This window comes from Atheta coriaria, unplaced genomic scaffold (assembly GCF_025399875.1).
Source record: "Atheta coriaria isolate IRGN ID8LTWV9N9 unplaced genomic scaffold, Caltech_Dcor_3.1 hic_scaffold_9_pilon, whole genome shotgun sequence".
NCBI lineage: Eukaryota > Metazoa > Arthropoda > Insecta > Coleoptera > Staphylinidae > Dalotia > Dalotia coriaria.
In genome coordinates this window covers 2,566,494-2,583,611 of record NW_027045451.1, presented here as the reverse complement: position 1 = coordinate 2,583,611, position 17,118 = coordinate 2,566,494, and the positions used below count along the sequence as shown (strand labels likewise).

The window sequence follows — 17,118 nt, the reverse complement described above, 5'->3', positions numbered from 1 at the left end:
TATACGGAATGGGTGACATTGTTATGACTTATGAATTAATTATATACGCAAATAAATATTTTTCGTTGGTAATCTACATTCCCCATGTTCATAAAAGTTGACCATCAAATTGTATCAATTAACATTCAATTGAATTGTTGAATCGTTACCCAATGTTGCACAATAATAATAATACTAATAATAAAATTCTGTCTGCCGCATACGTAGTTTGTGGCCATAATGAAAATTAACATGCAGACGTTTAATTTTCAGGCTCATTATCGCGGCATTTTTTCCAGATTGCGTTTCATGTCGTGAATAAACATACTTATCTATTTATAGTCGACGCGTTCAGTTGTTGTCCGACTTGTGGCTCGTGCGCATCGCACTATAAGTGCGTGATTAGTGCTTGTTCATTGATTGTCGATAGTGCGTGCTCCAACAAACCACGAGACTTGATCGAAAAGTGTTTACTTATACCAATTTATCGCAATCATGTCGAATTCTGCATCGTTGGCATATGGTACGTTTGATGCGCGTCCTTCGCACAAGGATCGCCTCAGTAACATTTGGAAAGAATTTTCGCACGTACCCGCATTAGCCCTGATAGTTTTAATGCTTTGGGCAGTTGGTTATGCGTTATTCGGCAATGAAATTATTGGAATTCATAGCCAACTATTTAGTTTAGCGGTAAGTAATTATATAAAAACTATTTTGGCGTCAATAACTGATTAAATATGCTATGCTTTAGGTGCTGTTTATATCAGCAAAAATAGTTGGGTATATTTTTGGCCAAGCACGCTTACCACCCATGATTGGCATGTTGTTAATGGGAGTTCTCTTAAGAAATGTAAACTTTCTTGAAATTTCCGGCGGATATCGAAAGTTTGCAGCCGTTCTTCGACAATTAGCACTGGTAAACATAATGCTTCCAGCCGGTTTAGGGCTAGATCCCAAGGCGCTGAAGAAACTTACCGGGATGATTCTCAACTTATCGATTGTTCCCGTCGCTGCTGAAGTAGGAGCTCTCACGCTGACAGGGTACTACCTCCTGGACTTACCACTCATCTGGTCGGCACTTCTTGGGTAGGGCCTACGTGTAAGTTAACTAAGAACAACAAGATGTTGAAAAATAGTATGCCTGGTTCCCGGGCAGACTATTGTTGGCAGCGGTCTCACCGGCGGTGATCATTCCATGCCTCTTCCAACTGCAAGATGAAGGATACGGGGTCGACAAGGGTATCCACACGTTGGTCATCGCGGCGTCTACCTTCAACGACATCATTTGCATCGCGTTGTTCGGAATACTTATTGGGGTGATCTTTAGCACCGGTAAATCACTTTCAAAAAACTCTTAACATGTTTTTAAAAAGTAAAGCATACTACCTATAATTATTTGTGTAGGTACTCTGTTAATGCAGGTATTACACGGACCGATTGTGTTGGCTCTCGGGTTGACTTACGGAATTATTTGGGGTTTGGTGTGTTCCTACGTACCGAATGTAAAACACGAATATGCCGTAACCCTGAGAACTTTACTTTTGAGTTCTGGGTGTGTACTATCCGCTTTGGGAAGTGATGCTATCGGTTACGGTGGAGCAGGTGCTCTCGGATGTATCGTAGCTGCGTTTGTTGCAAGTTTAAAATGGCGGTCCGAAGGTTGGGACAATAATGTAAGTTAATTCGTATCTATCACTAAAAAAACAATGTCTAAAATGTTAAAACACAAAATTATTGCAGAATCCTGTGAGAATGAACTTTATCTTGCTGTGGAAGTTCTTCGAACCGATATCATTCGGTTTAATCGGCATGGAAATCAACTTTTCTGTCCTTGAAGGTGATACAGTCTTGTACGGCACGATCGCAATGACCGCCGCACTGATAATACGAATGGTTGTTTCGTTTGCATGCACGCAATGCACTAACTTCAATTTGAAGGAACATATATTCGTCGCGACGTGTTGGATACCAAAAGCTACGGTTCAGGTAAACATATCGTAATAAAATTAAATTAAAAACAAAATATTCACTATTTTTCATTAGGCCGCGTTGGGACCAATGGCTTTAGACCTCGCAAGGGACAACGACGACCCCACATTTACAACATTCGCGAATACTATGGTAATCGTAGCGGTGATGTCAATTTTAATCACATCACCAATCGGCGCTATTCTTATCATGCGTTTGGGCCCAAAGTTTCTTCACAAAAGCGAAGGAAACTTCTTGGACACCATTCCAGCGGCTGCTCCTCAGGAAAACCACGAAACTGCTACTTAAGTACTTAAATCTACCTCAAAAACTCAATTTTCAAAAGATATATTTTATATACAATTGTATTAAATTCCATTTAAATAAAAATAAAACGCCGGATACTTACAGTGATCATATACAATGATCATCTCCTGTATCTGTAGCGTTTGAAATGGAACCACAGCTGAAATATGTTGTTATGAAACTGACACCTGAATCCTCGTTTGTAGGAATATTCCCATTCCCTGCTGACTATTTTGAAAGCAATATCTTCGTAAGGCGGACCAGCATGAAACCGTAAAATAGCAAATTCACGATTTTCAGGGCAAGGTGTCTGTAAAAACAACAAAAAACATTAATATTTATTCCACAATGACAAAATTATGAAAAACTTACCAAGAAATACTCCGGTGTCTTATTCTTATCAATCAAATCCGGATAGAAAATATTAAACTTATATCCCTGTACAATTTTCGGCGGCGGATTATCCATATCATAATGTGTTTGATTGTACTTATTCCATTCGAAGCCTGTGTGTACACGATTGAAGTACCTAGGTTTTCGAGGTCTGTACTTATCCGACCATAGATATACTTGACTGTCCAATGAAGTCTCAACTGAAAATTGTGCCTCGTCATTGTCCATTCCTTTACGAGCCTCTCGGATAAGTAACAACTCTTCCTTTGACACAACATTTTCGTTTTGATTTGCTGTGCCTTGTACTCTTCCACGAGCGTATTCTAAACGTTTATAGTCGTCACTTTCTGACACGACTATTGTACCAGGGTCTAAATCATTTGGAGATAAATATTTCGGACTGTAACCGCCTGATTCGTAGGAATCAAAACTTTCTCGAAGGTAGGATTCACTAGGATCATCGTTTGTTTCGTTCTCGTTATCATTATCGACGCTGGTTGTACTGCCGTGTTGGGAGGATTCATTGTGAATGGGTGATTCTTCATCGGGTTGGACAGCACTGGAACTTGGACCTGGTTCGGTTGTTTCGGAAGTAGGAAGTGGATTTTTGGGGGATCTTGGAATTTCTGTTGGTATAGGAATAGTTACCGCTTGTTCAGCTTTGAGAAGTTCCAGTTTTTTGCGTAGGTTTTCTTGGTGACGATCACGAAGACGTGCTCTAGCCATGTGAGCTGTAAAATTAATAGTTTATTAAGTAAATTTCTTAACGACGCCATTTTGTTTTGTGCTTACCTTTCAATTGCGACAACAGCGACTCCCAATACCCAATATCCAGCCCATCTGACTTGCTATTAATCTTATCCTCAATACTCTTCTGCAGCTGCGCTAGTTGTGCTGTCGTTTTGCCTTTAAAAACATTCGTGACATCTTTTTCAACCGCTTGATGAATACCCTCCCTTCTAATCATCATTTCATACTCATTTTGCCGAATTAGTTTCCGTAACTTATGCAACTCATCTTGCACAATAACAGTAATATCATTCCAATAATCTAAATTCTTACCACGTTCTAATTCCTTATAAACCTTGATATCCTCGACTAAATCTTCTAAATCTTTCACCTGTAAGCCATTTAAGTAGGTGTAAGGTTCATGCATTTCCACTGCGTCCACTTCCTCTTCAGTGTTGATATATTTCGCGAGCAGATCAATCGGTTTGGCGCGACCATCTTGAATACGAATGTGTGAACGTAGACGAGCTTGTTCCAAATGAAACTGGTCTTCCTGTCGTTCCCATTCCTCAAATTGTGCTGCTTCTTTATTACGCTGCATCAATTGCATTTCATCTTCGCGTTGTTGACGTTCAAGTTCGCGTTCCTGACGACGTTTCTTCACCTTCTCAAGTTCACGTTTGTTTTCTTCCTGTTTATGACGATTGCGTAATTCTAACTCTTCATGACTGGCATCAATCAAGCCTTCTTTGCTTAATTTCTTTGTCCAGACAAATGTACTCAGTAGATTGCCATCCCCAAAAGGATTGTCTGTGTTTGTGTAGTGTAGGTATTCATTATCCCAGCCCATGCGCTCTTTCCGTGAGCGTTCTTTTGCTTCTTTTTTCTTTAAACGACGCAAACGTTTCTCTTCTGGCGTTTCATTTAGCTTCATTAATTCTTTACGTTTTTTCTTTTCCTCTTCTACTCTTAATCTTTCTGCTTTTAATTTTTCTAGCAATTCTAAGGAACTATTAGATGATGAACTCTTGGAACTATTTGAGCTGCTGCTGGAGTTTGATCTACTTGAACTACTACTTGAATCATGTTTTCTTCTGCTTTTGTGGTCTTTACTTCTAGATTTAGATTTTTCTTTTGAATCGTTTTTTGACTTACGTGAATACGAACGCTTATCGTCACGAGATTTATAGGTGTCTTTTTTGTTGCGGGAAGTTGATCTTGAGCGCCGAGAAGGTCGTGATTTCGTTTTATCTCTTCTGCTTGATGATTTGTATTGTGGACTTACACTTCTTTCTCTAAAATGTTACAAGAACATTGAAATTAGAATAAAATCATTTATATATAAATGTTAATAATAAACATACCTTGTTCTGGGCATTGTATTTATTATTAACAATGTTATTTTATAAATAAATCACCACAAACACACTCGTATAACAAACGATTTATTTTAGGTTATGCGGCCTTCAATCTTTCGCCAACAAGTGTTCGGAGCAGTTCGTTTACCGAATCGTTTTAAAAAGACGAGCGAACCCGAACCACTGAAATTAAAAGCGTTATTATTTATTCTATTTATTTATTGCTATGTATTTAAACAAAATTGAAACAATATTTTGTTTATTAAATAGTATAAAATGCACTAATTTATAAGAACGTTTGTAAAAAACAAGATTTAAACAAAAAACGCTTTCGTATAAACTCGGGGCGCATGCGTGACAGATCAAATTTCCGAAAATATAACGGTCAAATCCACACACGAGTCAGCACAGTCAGCATTCCAGCCGGCAGCATTGTATTATTTTTCTTTGTGTAACTGCCATTGGAGGATAAGATCCTCCGCACTCTTAAACCATCATCCATGAACTTAGAACGTCAAGAACTAGTCGAAAGTATGAACAAGAATATTTATTATTCCGATAAGTATTACGATGAGGAGTACGAATACCGGTAAGTGTTAATTTCCACTTTGTTTGCTTCTGCATCAGTGTATAACATTAATCTTAATCTTCAACAGACATGTAGTTTTACCCCGTGAATTGGTGAAGCTGATTCCAAAGACTCACCTAATGTCCGAGACAGAATGGCGAAGCATTGGGGTTCAGCAGAGTCGCGGCTGGATCCACTACATGACACATTCACCAGAGCCACATATTCTACTCTTCAAGCGTAAAATTACTACTCCTCCACCACATGAATAGGTTGTCTGTTCAATAATGTTGTATATATCTATTTAATCAAAACCTCTCAAATATTTCTTAGCACTTTATTCTTGCATATGACAATTGTCTATTTAATTTGTAGTTGATGCTATTGTTGCAATTTTATACCACAGTCACTAGTAGCATTAGTAATTGTGCCTTACTTTTATTTTATTCTGTATACTGGACAGTTTATGCCTGTCTATTGCTAATTCATCATGATAGCTGGCTTTCAAAATGATCTGCAGATGTTTTTGTTAATGTAAGTGAGAAGTTGATGTAACTATTTTAGTTTTATCTAATATGTATCTATAAGATAAGGTTTAGCATTTGTGGCTGTTATATATTACTGAATAAATAAATAAAGTTTTACATGTGTACAATACAGTCAATTATTTACGAAATACATATCTTATTTATAAAACTTATGAAATGATTGCAATTTGTTAGCATTAAAAAAAGAACCTTTTAACCTACAAGTTCGTGTTCTTGGTTTTGTGAGTAAATTTCCATTGTACACATCTTCCCAGTGCTGTACTTTGAAGGTATGAATAGATTTTTAAACAATTAAACTATTTATTTAGTGTGTAGAGATATTATATGATTCTCAAACGGTGTTCATGTTCAAAAGTTGCGGCAAACGCAAAGCACATGTGATTTGGCGGTGAAACTTGATGCGTGAAGGTTAGAATACAGCGTTACCGGCAGTTTGAAATTAACGAACTACAAGTTTAGTTTTTCGTTAATATCTCCTAAACAACTTAATCAATCCGTATCAAATTCAAGACAGTGTGCAATGGTAATAAAATATATCTAATACTAGTTAAATTTCTGATAATAAATGAATAATTGCCGCTTAAATTTACGTTTTAAACTTCAATCCGCAAATAAAACTGTAACATTGAATATCATTCAATGTTAATACTAAATTTGAAAAAGATTAGGATCATAATTAATATAGTTCGTTAGTTAGCTCTGTAGTATCAGCAAAATTGCTATTTATATCTGCTTCATTATCTAACTGAACAAATATAATGATATAAGTAATCCAGGTACTCACAAGCTAAAAAAATGCAACAAAATTAACAAAATATTTAAAAATAGTTTAATTATTACCTTATAAATAATTCCCCAGTGTATAGTAAGAAATCTTGCTGCAGTAATATCCAACGTCGAATGTAAAAGTTGCAAAGAAAACATTTCCGTCTGAAAATTTATATTTATTACCCAGTTTAAAATTGTTTTAAAGACAATTTACATGTTTCTCCAACTTAGGATACAAATTTCTAAGTTGATGTAAAAAATACCGTGTTTGATTCGATTTGCGCATCAATTCTGACGAAGAATCGATTAGAACAATCAAAGCAAACATCCACACAACCGACCAATACTCAATTGCATAAATAGACCTCATCGGCATGGAATAGCCATTGATATACTGCCCAATATCCATACAGACATCATAAACAAATGATAAAATATCCACAGTGACAATCACCAAAAACACAACCAGATCAAACCCAAACAACGAATTCAACAACCGCACATTATCAACATACGCATCAAAAATATTAAAAACCATCTGGAATATAGTAACACGATGATTCGGAAACAATTCAAGCAATTTCGGCGGATATTCCGACCGTTTATTGAGATAATACTTCTTAATTATCTTCTCATCATTCATGGTAAACTGCTGCAGGTAAACATTAATCGCTTCGAACTTATCACCGCACATATCCATAAGCATTGCGATTGTTAGCACATAAACAGCGATCACCAGCGATGGAATATACTGGCATGCAAAGTAGGGCCATACGTACTTGTCGCTGAAGTAATGAATGTCGGCGGTGAGTGCAGCGGAGGCGCTCAAGAAGAGTAGCATGTAAATTGCGATTGTTGGCTGGTATTTGATCCGGGGCACAACTTCGATTAGTTTTAGTTTCGCGTCGTTCTCGCGTAGAATTTCAAATGCGGAGAGGTACTGGCCACGGAAGAGTGTTGTGGTTATTGATACTTGAATGAAGAGTATTGGGCACACGAATGCTTGCACGTAGAAACGCATTGATGAAATAAAATTGTATCTGGAATTGGATTTAGTGGATTTATGTCAAATTAGTAAAAAAATAGCAAATATTTTTTTAATTATTTTTTCCTACGTACCGTCCACCAATAATTGAATTTTCACTTATAAAACCATAAACAAATAAAATAAAAAATATAATTATTGAAATAACGTTAAATGCAACATGAAATCGTCCACCACTCGAAAATTTACTTGTAATTAACCATTCGTTGAAATATTTTTTAATAAAGTGAATAGAATAAAATGCAGCCATTTTTACAAAGATGTTGTTTTAAAGACTACCACAAATGTTATACAAACATTTAATTACACTCTACACTCTTTATATGATCATCTAGAGTTAACATTAATAAAATAACAGACATTATAATAAATATTACACACATAAAATTTTTTGTTGCTTGTTTATGCAGGGAATAATATTGTTTGTGATGGCGGCGCGCCTCCACCAGCTTCACCACTCACAATATGGCGCTTAATCGAACCGAATTGTATTAATATCACCACGTATGTGGATGCGGCCGATATAATCTGAAACAATGCAGTATTAAAGAGTGTTAAGCGTTTTATTAATATTCCCTGCTCACCGAAATGATGGCCGGCCAATCGATATCGACTATGCCGGACGCGCTGAACTGCGGAATCGCGTTTGACAGTTGTATCGTCGTCAACTGAATGCATCCGGCCCACTTCCCGATTTGATTATTAATCGATAAGATGTTCCAGAGTTTATGAACGTTGAGTACTGTTTCTTTCAACTAAAAATTATTTTTTATTATTTTTATTATTTACTGTTTTTAATGGTACCTTTTTATCTAGATGTGTCCATGAATAAATAGAAATAATTATTCTAGCGAATATTATCACAATCTGCAGACAATTCCCAAGAATCATAAGCAATTGTAGTTGATCATAAGTAGTTAAATCTAAATCGACAATACCATTACACACGTCGTACAATGTGAGAGTTACCACTGCAAAATCCAAAATAAACAGTGACATAATCGGTGCACCAAATAAATTATTCGCTTTCTTTGCACATTGACAAATCTCCAGATGTATTTGAGTCAAGTCCTGAAACTTTTCAAGATAGGCAACTCTGTGTACCTTCTGTTGTGCATGCTGTGCTTGTACTTTGAGTTGCCTATTATGTTCATCTTGTACGAATTGCAACCCTTCGAACATGAGTGCGTGTATTCGCTCACATTGTAATGCCATTTCATTGAGTATCTTGTACGCGAACATGTTCTCACAATAATACATCAAATTCCCAGCGAAGATAGCCAATTTGATGGACCAATGCATATCGGCACACCATCGCACCATTGCATTGGCGCTGGTAAAAACGAAGAAAACCATCCACATTTTCAACGTATTCTTCGTGTATTTCGGTTGCATGCGGAGCCGCTTATTGATTTCATTCACGTCTAGAATTACGCGCTTGAAGAGGCAACGCACAGCGAAATAATAGGGAAATCTGCTCAGCGTTGCGAGCAAATTGACGCAGAATACAGTCCAGATGCCGTACGACAGAATCACCACTTCCTCCTGCAGCATTTCGCTGGTGTTGAAGTGGTAACTGGCCAAACTCAAGTAGATAAATGACGCCAGAAAGGGTATGAATAGAATCGAACTGAATCGGCTCAGACATTTTGAATTGGCGAGCGAAAATTGCGAGACGCCGATGAATGCGCCCAGAAATAGTATTGAATCGAAACTTTTCACGTAACAACTTCGCTTTGACATGTTTAACTCACAATAGAATATTTATGTATCTACTTGCTATTAATATGAACGTATCAAGTTGTTATTATTGTGTTTCTTGTGAACGACAACAAACAAATTGACGTTTAATGCATTAATTTTACAATATTTTCATTTACCACCGTGTTTACGCCAGAAATTAATTATTTTACGTTCATCATCAAATTAAACAAACATTTAAAATGATTAATCATAGTTTTTCACTCTAGTGAATAAAATATAGTATTTCTCTGTTTTTTTTCGCTGTGTGATTAATGTGTTATTGTAGCGTTCCGAATAGGATTCGGTTGAACTTCAGTAGCTAATTCGAATTGCATTATAATAACAACATACGTGGCGGCAGATGAGATGACCTAGAATGTTATATCAGCATTAATAATTTAAACCCGTATTGATTCTGTGCGATGCACAACAATAGCAAACATGATATGAGCATCAACATGATTATCAAGACTCACGTAGATAATTAACGGCCAATCAATGATGATGATACCGAAGGTTGAAAAATTCGGCATGCCGTTGAATAATTGCACGATGAGCAATTGTAAATAATTGGATTTCTCGTCGATCTCGTTGTGCTTTGCGAGCGTATTCCACATTTTATGCAAACATGTTATTGTGGCCTTTAGCTATTAATCAAAATTATGTAAACAGACAAAGTTAAAGTTAATATTTGCATCAAGAATCTATTTTTGTATTATAAAAACTAACCGACGTCATGTTTATGTATAGTTGGTTGCATATTATAAAATATTCCCTATGATTTGACTTTACGTATTTGCAAAATTAATAAAACCTTCAAATTTAGTTATTTAGAGGAATATACTTACAGTTTTCTTAAGTTTGGTCCAATAATAAATACTATAACATTCTTTGGTTAAAATAAGCGCATCGTGAAATGCATTATTGAAAGCTTTCAGCATAATTCCATAGTTAACCTTTCCAAGGTTTAAAAGCTGGCGAATGTCTTGGCAGAACGTGACAGTGGTGCAGGTCAACATCGTAAAATCACTCAACACTGCAACCAGAACAGACACGCCGAAAACCGTGTTGATTTCAGTCGCAATTTGCCCGATAGCCAAATGAGCTTCGGCCATTTCATACGCGCTATCAAAAAAGGAATCTTTCTCGCTCTCGCGTAACTTCTTCACATCCAACAATTCATTCCAGATTTTACCTTTCGGTTGAATTTTATCCAACGCCAGAAAACTGATTCTCTTCTGTAGATGCTCATTAATACTCCGGCATTGTTTCGACAATTCATTCAACATTTTATACGTCAAAGTAATTTCAACATAGTTCACGAAATAAAACAATTGATGCACAAGAATAATCCATATTGATGAAGCCGTATACAATTCCACATAGGAATTCAAAGCGATTGCAATGCACAAAGTCCCAACAACTCTCAAAATCTCCATTGTGTAGTCCTCTTCACGCAGCTTCAAGAATTCGTTTAGTTTGTGCACTTTGAAAAACGCGGCCTTGAATGTCTTCCGCCGTAGATAAAAATAAACCACTTTGAAGTACAACGATAGAAAATGTTGCAACATGAGAAGACTGATAGCTGTCGATGGCATATCAGAGTCAATCTCAGACGATTTGTATCCTTGCAGATCAAGAAAAGCACGATAACAAACATACGCGTAGAATGCAAGTGAAGGCACCGCGTATAAACAATCAAAGTAATCATTACCATGACTTGTTAAATCAAACATGGAAATTCCGAAAACTTTACCAAACCAAACAAAATATTCCGAACTTTTAATATATTTACTCGTCATTTTTATCCGGAACTTCAAAAAACGTCTTAGTTTAATGCTGGTTAAGTCTACAATAAGTTAATATTGTTTGTATCGCAGACCAATTTGGTAAACATATTTTAATGAGTGTTTATTGATGTTGGAAGAGCGATACGAACTTCTAATTATAATTAAATTGTGTTCTTTGCTGGTTATTTCAGTTTAATGATGGATATGTCAATGGATATCGATTGTGATGACATTTTGAAGGACAATCCATTGAATAACTTCCTATCGTGCAAGTTGAAGAGTGTTCAAGATGCGAATCAACAGCTACGCACTACAATCGCCGACGCAAAGTGTTCCATTGTCGACGCGGAGGCCATGAAAAGCGACAAAGATAGGTTAATTGTACGCTCGGTGTGTAAGCGATACCACAATGGAAAGTGGTGCTTTATTGTAGATGTCGCCACTCTAGATTCCACAATGTAAGTATTAAAAGGGTTCGTATCGAAAGAAAAACATGCGTAACTTATAACAACTTGTTTATTTATCTCGATATTGAGGTTTAAAAAGTTTGATAGTCGCTTAATGGCTACGTTAATATAGTAATTAGGATTGTACTCACTCTAAGTATCACAATTTCTTGCAAAACATAACCCTATCGACTATTCAATGAGCAAGTTAACTTTTATTACGAATAGCTTAGTTCCCAACAAAATATTTCACGGTATTTTATTAGTTTTTCTGGTTTATATGTAGTTTTATTGCGTTTTTTATTACTTGGTAGCTGTACTACATTGCATACATGTCATGTTGGTTGCCTGCCTCATAGCTTCTTCATCGTAATGGCGGCGAGCAGGTCGGAGGGATCCTTGTCGGGTTGCGCGACGTCTAAATATCCTTGCAGTGAATAATTGAAGAGCTCAAAGTCGTATCTGTTTTTTAAAATTGTAACATACACGTAAAGAATGGCAGAAATTTAATGAATTTTACATGTTACACGGTGAATTATGCGCTTTTACTTGGCTTACCTATAAATGTGATATAGTTGTAAAATTTGTGAACGCGTCAGCTGGGAATACTGCTGCTCGACCTTCTTGGCAGTATAACCATGGCCGACGTTTCTCCACTCGGGTTTTATGACGTCCTGAAGACCCGCTTTTTGGATGAGATATTCTTGATCCTCCTGCAGCATACATACACGCGCGCGTGGTGGAATACAAACATTTTATTTATTTTATTTTACCTGCAGGGTTTCCGTGTGCGCAATGACATCAAAGTCGAATTGACACGGCGTGCAGAATTTCGTAATCGGCGTCCAATGCATGTCCATTGGCTGCTCGTTTTTCGCCTGATCTAATATATAAGCGACGAATTCGGGGAATGATGGATACCGTTGAACTTTTAATTTTCCCTAAACAAAAATATTTTTATGATTTTTGTGGGTTTTTTGAAGGAATTGAAGGTAATTTACTGTTAATTTTGTCTTAGTGGAGCGATACTTTTGTATAATTTCGTTGCCCAATTTTCGGTGATAAGTGTGCGGCAGGGAGTATTGAATTTTGTCGTTGTAACCGGATAACAGCCGTTCGAGCGGATGGCGCACGATGAGGAAGGAGATCGAAGTCCTGAACGCGCTGCGCAGTTCTGCAAGGCTGGGACGGGGGTATCTCTGCCTGGCGAGATTTAGAGGCACTTGTTTGGTTTTCTTCAAAAATTGTGGATTATATCTAGAAATGGAACGCGCGTTCAAAAAATAAAAAAATTCTTTTTTCTCTGCTGCACTTCACTCACCCCGCCAGTACATTAAAATTGTACATCCATGAAGTACTGGCTGCTTTGAACACGTTACACCAGATGAGATGGTGTTGCTTGTTAATGAGGAACTCCCATGGATTAGGTTTATGCAGGGTATCATTCGCTTCAATGTCAAGACCCATGTGAGAGCACATCCTACGCAGGTACGCTTTACGTTGCAATAGACGCTCCTCAACTGCGGTCATATTTTTCGCGACTCGGTGTGATAATACATCCAAACGGCCGTGCTAAAGTGATTTAATTATGATTTAGTTAAAAACTTTTTTCTGTGTAAACGTTTAATAGAAATTTATGTTGCGTGGTTCTTTTTCTTTTCTTTTTTCTTTTGTATGTTTTATTATGTGTCTTAATGGCGTCTCACAGCAGGAAAGTTTGGCGACTATATAAAAACAACTATAAATCTGAAAATTTGTCATAAAGCACTTTGCGCGCAGGCATTTGAAGAGCCCGTAGTAAAAAATTGCAGCAATAAATCGGCGAAGATGTTGCCGACGTTGAGAAATGGTCACTTCCGGTTTTAATCGTGCAGAATAAAGCCTTCCGTGGCGAGAAAAGCGAAAATATCGATTGAAAGCAAAAGCGAATTTAATTTTAGAATTGCCCTTTGTTCCAAGCACTAATCTCGACCTTAGATACCCGAGTATTACCATTTGCTGGTGGAAGTTTGTGTTGGTACCCTGCGTTACACCTACTCGCAGGCTGAAACGCACTCCACGTGGTTTACATATCCGCCCTACTTATCGATTAATTCGGTAGTTGAAACATGCATGAATGTTGTATATATATATGGTTGTATTAAGATATGATCGGCATCGGAAAACACGATAGCGTGCCGTCCTGCATTTTCCTCGCTCTGCTTTCGTCTGCTTTCAATATAAACTTTAACAAAAGGCTGAGATTGAACGCTTGATGGAGGCAGCGCTTTGTGATTATTTGGATGTCGTCCAAGCACATAGACGCACATTGTTCACAAAAACACAAAATGACATAGAGAATATATTGTAATAAAACATGAGTTGCACAAAATCTATTAATATCTCCACAGTTATCAGAAATATTTATTTATTTCCATTTTAAATCAAAATTTTTGTTTTTTAACAAAAAACGTTATTAAATGAAAATAAATTAATATACTGAGTGATTAATTAAATAAATAACTTAATTTAATAAAAATCCAACAAATTATCAAAAAATTATCATGAAAAACATTAAATTTTAACCGCAACTTCAAACTTTATTTCAAAATAAATTTCAATCAACGTATTTGCTGATGAATCTAAATCTATTTGTATGTCAAGGACAAATTAAGCCCAATTAAACCTCCAGATGTGCTTTTTATTGTTTTTAATTCGAATGATTGTTTATAACATTTACCTCGGATCTATCGAATGTGGACTTTCCAGCGCGCACCGGCCGCATATATTGATCTGTCGTAACGAGCAGCACCAGTAGCACCGGTATCACGCAGATCGCCGTGAAGAAAATCACGCATCTTCGTATCACTTTCCACGTGGCCACTCGCTTACGCTTTTTGTATCGCATCACTCGTCCGCGCACCTCGGGTGATGCACTCGGACATCGGCCGTCACTCACGCGTGCGTACTCCCTCGTGTGTACATTTAACTAGATAACAATTGAGGTTAGAACTGTTAAACCAATACAAATAAATGCAATACCTTGTGCTGTAGGCGTAAAACTAGATAATGTTGTAATATTTATTATTGTATTATTATTATCCGGGATGTATATGATGTAAATATTCTAGTTTTATGTCTATTCTATGATAATTGCACGTTGAAGCTTTGGTTAGTTATAAAAATGCACCTTTTATATATTTTTATTTATATATAATTGATTTTACGATTGTTTTTTATTTTAATTTTTAATTTTTTGTTTTTAGCTCTTTTGGAATTTTATCTTATGATTACAGCAATGGCTCGGAGCTTAAATATTTATTTACTATTACGTTATTAATATTATTAATTTTGAAAACGTCAAGTAGGTAACTTTGGAAGACTTGTGTTAATTGAATTGCGAAACTTTGTTATTTTTGATTATAAGCTTGTCGCAGTGCCGCTAGTTGGACTGCGGGTGTTTACATTACGCGCGCGTTCACTAATTGTTTAGTAATTGTTGATGTGTCGCGTGGCCGTGTGACTTTTCGCCTGCGATCTCGTGCGAGATGAGCGGCTACATCGCGCACTTTCGAGGCGCGAGGTTATGTGCGGCTGCAGGAGCAGAAAGCCGATGCGGGCTCGCGCGTTTTCCCGTGACTGGCGTGGCGGCGGCGCAGCGGGAGCGTGACTGCGGTGCGTCGCCGTCCCGTCCTGCAGCGGGTCGATCCTGCCACAGGACTGCGGAGGGCATGCGCTCGTTATTGTGCTCGCCGCGGCTCCTGCTCTGCATCCTTTCTCGCTAAACGCTATGCTGCGCAACGTTTTATACTCGTTTTATTTAAGAGATTATTTTATTTATTATGATTATTTTCTTTAACTATAAAAGTAATATGAAAATCTTGAAGGAAATTAGAGTAAAAGTAGTATTAACGCTGTTGTAAATTAATGGGTGGATTCTTCTTGCGCGAGTCTTGAAATAATTTCAGTTTTTTGTTAATATCTGGGAAACTAATTAACTTATTAGATTTATCTCTTCAGGAATTTATTCAGTGGAAAATTCTGCATCTTATTATATTCCAGAAATGTTTTTAGATCATTTTTCTAAAAAGTTATGGTAATTTTCTTAATTTTTACAAAATATAACTTTAATTGTTTATAACTTTTGTTGTAACAATCAGATATTTATAATATTTTTCAATTAGACGTAGAATTTAATTGTTAACCAACTACTGAAAAAATAACTACAATATCTCAAATAGTTTTTGAGTTAATAAATTAAAACTGCGGAATAGCATAATTTAAATTTTAAAAATACGTAATTTATTCAATTTAGAACAAAAATATGAATATTTATGTGACACAAGTACCAGAACGTTACCTGTTTATATAATTCTGTTTGTGTGTTCACAGAATGTACAAGGACTTCGACATGTCATTGAAATGGTCGCCGATAATTGCACCACAGTACACGCTAACGATCTACTCGAACGATGTGAAAAAGTTCGTACCGCCAGCGAAAATAGCGACCGAAATACGCGTAATCGTCGCATTTGAATCGATAGCGTTTGCGCGACAGAAAAAGTACACCGCAGAAGTCGTCCTGTTCTACGCGGCGGATGATAACATATGCAGCCTGCAGCTAGGCGCGTTTTGCATCAGCGCCGCGGAGATGAACAGCGGCGCGCACGAAATTAAAAACATACATTTAATTAACGGCCGCCGAGAGGATATGCTCGCGGCGGTGGCCTGCAGCGTCGAGATAGAACTCGCGATGACACTGCCAATGGGCGTCCTCAGAGATTACTTAGTCATTGACTGCATGTTCCGAGAGGTTGTGCTTGACACTAACAAATGGTTTCTGCTCAATGCTAACGCAGAACACTTGAATGGATGTCTTTTAGTTTATCACTTTGATGAACAAGATGAAATTAATTTGGTGAAGTTATATGTCAGGTATAATTGGTTGCATACACTAAAACTAACCCTATTTTAAAACCCTGTATTTAATCACAAAAACTATTTATATATTTTTTTTAGGGACAAAGTACATTTACACAGCGTCCTCCACCATTTGCATTCGAGCATGAAAGGCGTAACAATAATGTCTTTGAAATGCAAATCGCAGTTGGTGAAACCAAACCGCGATTGTGAGGATGAGATTTTCTCGTCGCAGGCATACTTGCAATCGCAGGCGCCGAAACGCGTCGATGCGAGCGTGGAAAAATTCGCCGAATCCCTCCATCGACAAATTGATAGCGTTATCGATTTTCATCGGAATGTTGTCGGCAATAAGGAAATTTCGCCGGAATGCGACGTGACCGAGCAATATCACGCCATGCGAAATTCCCTAACACAGCACGAATCGACTACTGATTTGCTCTACCAACACCTTTCGAAATAAAAATAAACAAACACGAAGTACTTACAAAAATGGAAAACATTTATTATATACATCAAATACAAAATACAACATGTCGTAAAGATATAAAAATTAATAATTATCGATTATTAAGTAA

At 36.9% G+C, this 17,118-nt stretch overlaps 7 protein-coding genes across 7 annotated transcripts; 3 read left to right on the top strand and 4 right to left on the bottom strand.

Annotated features, from left to right (window-relative positions):
* The first annotated feature begins 239 nt into the window (after positions 1–239).
* Positions 240–2,412, top strand: LOC135798019 (sodium/hydrogen exchanger 9B2-like). The gene is made up of 6 exons (XM_065310675.1): positions 240–669; positions 731–1,065; positions 1,136–1,311; positions 1,384–1,652; positions 1,720–1,965; positions 2,023–2,412. Exons 1-6 carry the CDS (start codon positions 475–477, stop codon positions 2,254–2,256), a joined length of 1,455 nt encoding a protein of 484 aa, XP_065166747.1. The 5' UTR covers positions 240–474; the 3' UTR covers positions 2,257–2,412.
* cactin (cactin, spliceosome C complex subunit) lies at positions 2,280–4,872 on the bottom strand. The gene is made up of 4 exons (XM_065310673.1): positions 4,740–4,872; positions 3,439–4,670; positions 2,626–3,377; positions 2,280–2,563 (listed from the first exon to the last, which is right to left on the bottom strand). Exons 1-4 carry the CDS (start codon positions 4,751–4,753, stop codon positions 2,375–2,377), a joined length of 2,187 nt encoding a protein of 728 aa, XP_065166745.1. The 5' UTR covers positions 4,754–4,872; the 3' UTR covers positions 2,280–2,374.
* A 236-nt stretch (positions 4,873–5,108) lies between these two features.
* Positions 5,109–5,956, top strand: Cks30A (Cyclin-dependent kinase subunit 30A). Its single transcript, XM_065310678.1, has 2 exons — positions 5,109–5,322; positions 5,390–5,956. Exons 1-2 carry the CDS (start codon positions 5,234–5,236, stop codon positions 5,571–5,573), a joined length of 273 nt encoding a protein of 90 aa, XP_065166750.1. The 5' UTR covers positions 5,109–5,233; the 3' UTR covers positions 5,574–5,956.
* Positions 5,957–6,035: 79 nt separating this feature from the next.
* Positions 6,036–17,118, top strand: LOC135798020 (uncharacterized). The gene is made up of 4 exons (XM_065310676.1): positions 6,036–6,118; positions 11,387–11,653; positions 16,013–16,555; positions 16,640–17,118. The coding sequence occupies exons 2-4, from the start codon at positions 11,391–11,393 to the stop codon at positions 17,001–17,003; spliced, it is 1,170 nt and encodes a 389-aa protein (XP_065166748.1). The 5' UTR covers positions 6,036–6,118; positions 11,387–11,390; the 3' UTR covers positions 17,004–17,118.
* On the bottom strand, positions 7,500–9,539 carry LOC135799014 (putative gustatory receptor 28b). The gene is made up of 4 exons (XM_065312026.1): positions 8,467–9,539; positions 8,247–8,417; positions 8,044–8,190; positions 7,500–7,657 (listed from the first exon to the last, which is right to left on the bottom strand). The coding sequence occupies exons 1-3, from the start codon at positions 9,403–9,405 to the stop codon at positions 8,065–8,067; spliced, it is 1,236 nt and encodes a 411-aa protein (XP_065168098.1). The 5' UTR covers positions 9,406–9,539; the 3' UTR covers positions 7,500–7,657; positions 8,044–8,064.
* LOC135799473 (uncharacterized) lies at positions 9,664–10,866 on the bottom strand. The gene is made up of 3 exons (XM_065312593.1): positions 10,254–10,866; positions 9,882–10,052; positions 9,664–9,776 (listed from the first exon to the last, which is right to left on the bottom strand). Exons 1-3 carry the CDS (start codon positions 10,842–10,844, stop codon positions 9,675–9,677), a joined length of 864 nt encoding a protein of 287 aa, XP_065168665.1. The 5' UTR covers positions 10,845–10,866; the 3' UTR covers positions 9,664–9,674.
* On the bottom strand, positions 11,694–15,308 carry LOC135798021 (carbohydrate sulfotransferase 11-like). The gene is made up of 7 exons (XM_065310677.1): positions 14,663–15,308; positions 14,361–14,609; positions 12,963–13,213; positions 12,643–12,898; positions 12,415–12,582; positions 12,200–12,354; positions 11,694–12,103 (listed from the first exon to the last, which is right to left on the bottom strand). Exons 2-7 carry the CDS (start codon positions 14,526–14,528, stop codon positions 11,995–11,997), a joined length of 1,107 nt encoding a protein of 368 aa, XP_065166749.1. The 5' UTR covers positions 14,529–14,609; positions 14,663–15,308; the 3' UTR covers positions 11,694–11,994.

What these genes read in the sequence shown, in the direction of transcription:
- LOC135798019 (XM_065310675.1), top strand. Translation starts at nt 475, where the DNA reads ATGTCGAATTCTGCATCGTTGGCATATGGTACGTTTGATGCGCGTCCT. An exon ending in ATCTGGTCGGCACTTCTTGG is followed by an intron (nt 1,066 to 1,135) that starts GTAGGGCCTACG and finishes GTTCCCGGGCAG; the next exon opens with ACTATTGTTGGCAGCGGTCT. An exon ending in TGGGGTGATCTTTAGCACCG is followed by an intron (nt 1,312 to 1,383) that starts GTAAATCACTTT and finishes TTATTTGTGTAG; the next exon opens with GTACTCTGTTAATGCAGGTA.
- cactin (XM_065310673.1), bottom strand. An exon ending in GCTGTTGTCGCAATTGAAAG is followed by an intron (nt 3,378 to 3,438) that starts GTAAGCACAAAA and finishes TTAATTTTACAG; the next exon opens with CTCACATGGCTAGAGCACGT. An exon ending in AGACACCGGAGTATTTCTTG is followed by an intron (nt 2,564 to 2,625) that starts GTAAGTTTTTCA and finishes TTGTTTTTACAG; the next exon opens with ACACCTTGCCCTGAAAATCG.
- Cks30A (XM_065310678.1), top strand. Translation starts at nt 5,234, where the DNA reads ATGAACTTAGAACGTCAAGAACTAGTCGAAAGTATGAACAAGAATATT. An exon ending in GATGAGGAGTACGAATACCG is followed by an intron (nt 5,323 to 5,389) that starts GTAAGTGTTAAT and finishes AATCTTCAACAG; the next exon opens with ACATGTAGTTTTACCCCGTG.
- LOC135799014 (XM_065312026.1), bottom strand. Translation starts at nt 9,405, where the DNA reads ATGTCAAAGCGAAGTTGTTACGTGAAAAGTTTCGATTCAATACTATTT. An exon ending in GGACACATCTAGATAAAAAG is followed by an intron (nt 8,418 to 8,466) that starts GTACCATTAAAA and finishes AATAATTTTTAG; the next exon opens with TTGAAAGAAACAGTACTCAA. An exon ending in ATTGGCCGGCCATCATTTCG is followed by an intron (nt 8,191 to 8,246) that starts GTGAGCAGGGAA and finishes GCATTGTTTCAG; the next exon opens with ATTATATCGGCCGCATCCAC.
- LOC135799473 (XM_065312593.1), bottom strand. Translation starts at nt 10,844, where the DNA reads ATGGAGATTTTGAGAGTTGTTGGGACTTTGTGCATTGCAATCGCTTTG. An exon ending in GGACCAAACTTAAGAAAACT is followed by an intron (nt 10,053 to 10,253) that starts GTAAGTATATTC and finishes TTTGATTAATAG; the next exon opens with CTAAAGGCCACAATAACATG. An exon ending in ATTGGCCGTTAATTATCTAC is followed by an intron (nt 9,777 to 9,881) that starts GTGAGTCTTGAT and finishes ATAACATTCTAG; the next exon opens with GTCATCTCATCTGCCGCCAC.
- LOC135798020 (XM_065310676.1), top strand. Translation starts at nt 11,391, where the DNA reads ATGATGGATATGTCAATGGATATCGATTGTGATGACATTTTGAAGGAC. An exon ending in GCCACTCTAGATTCCACAAT is followed by an intron (nt 11,654 to 16,012) that starts GTAAGTATTAAA and finishes GTGTGTTCACAG; the next exon opens with AATGTACAAGGACTTCGACA. An exon ending in TTGGTGAAGTTATATGTCAG is followed by an intron (nt 16,556 to 16,639) that starts GTATAATTGGTT and finishes TATTTTTTTTAG; the next exon opens with GGACAAAGTACATTTACACA.
- LOC135798021 (XM_065310677.1), bottom strand. Translation starts at nt 14,528, where the DNA reads ATGCGATACAAAAAGCGTAAGCGAGTGGCCACGTGGAAAGTGATACGA. An exon ending in CCACATTCGATAGATCCGAG is followed by an intron (nt 13,214 to 14,360) that starts GTAAATGTTATA and finishes AAATCACTTTAG; the next exon opens with CACGGCCGTTTGGATGTATT. An exon ending in CCACTAAGACAAAATTAACA is followed by an intron (nt 12,583 to 12,642) that starts GTAAATTACCTT and finishes ATTTTTGTTTAG; the next exon opens with GGAAAATTAAAAGTTCAACG.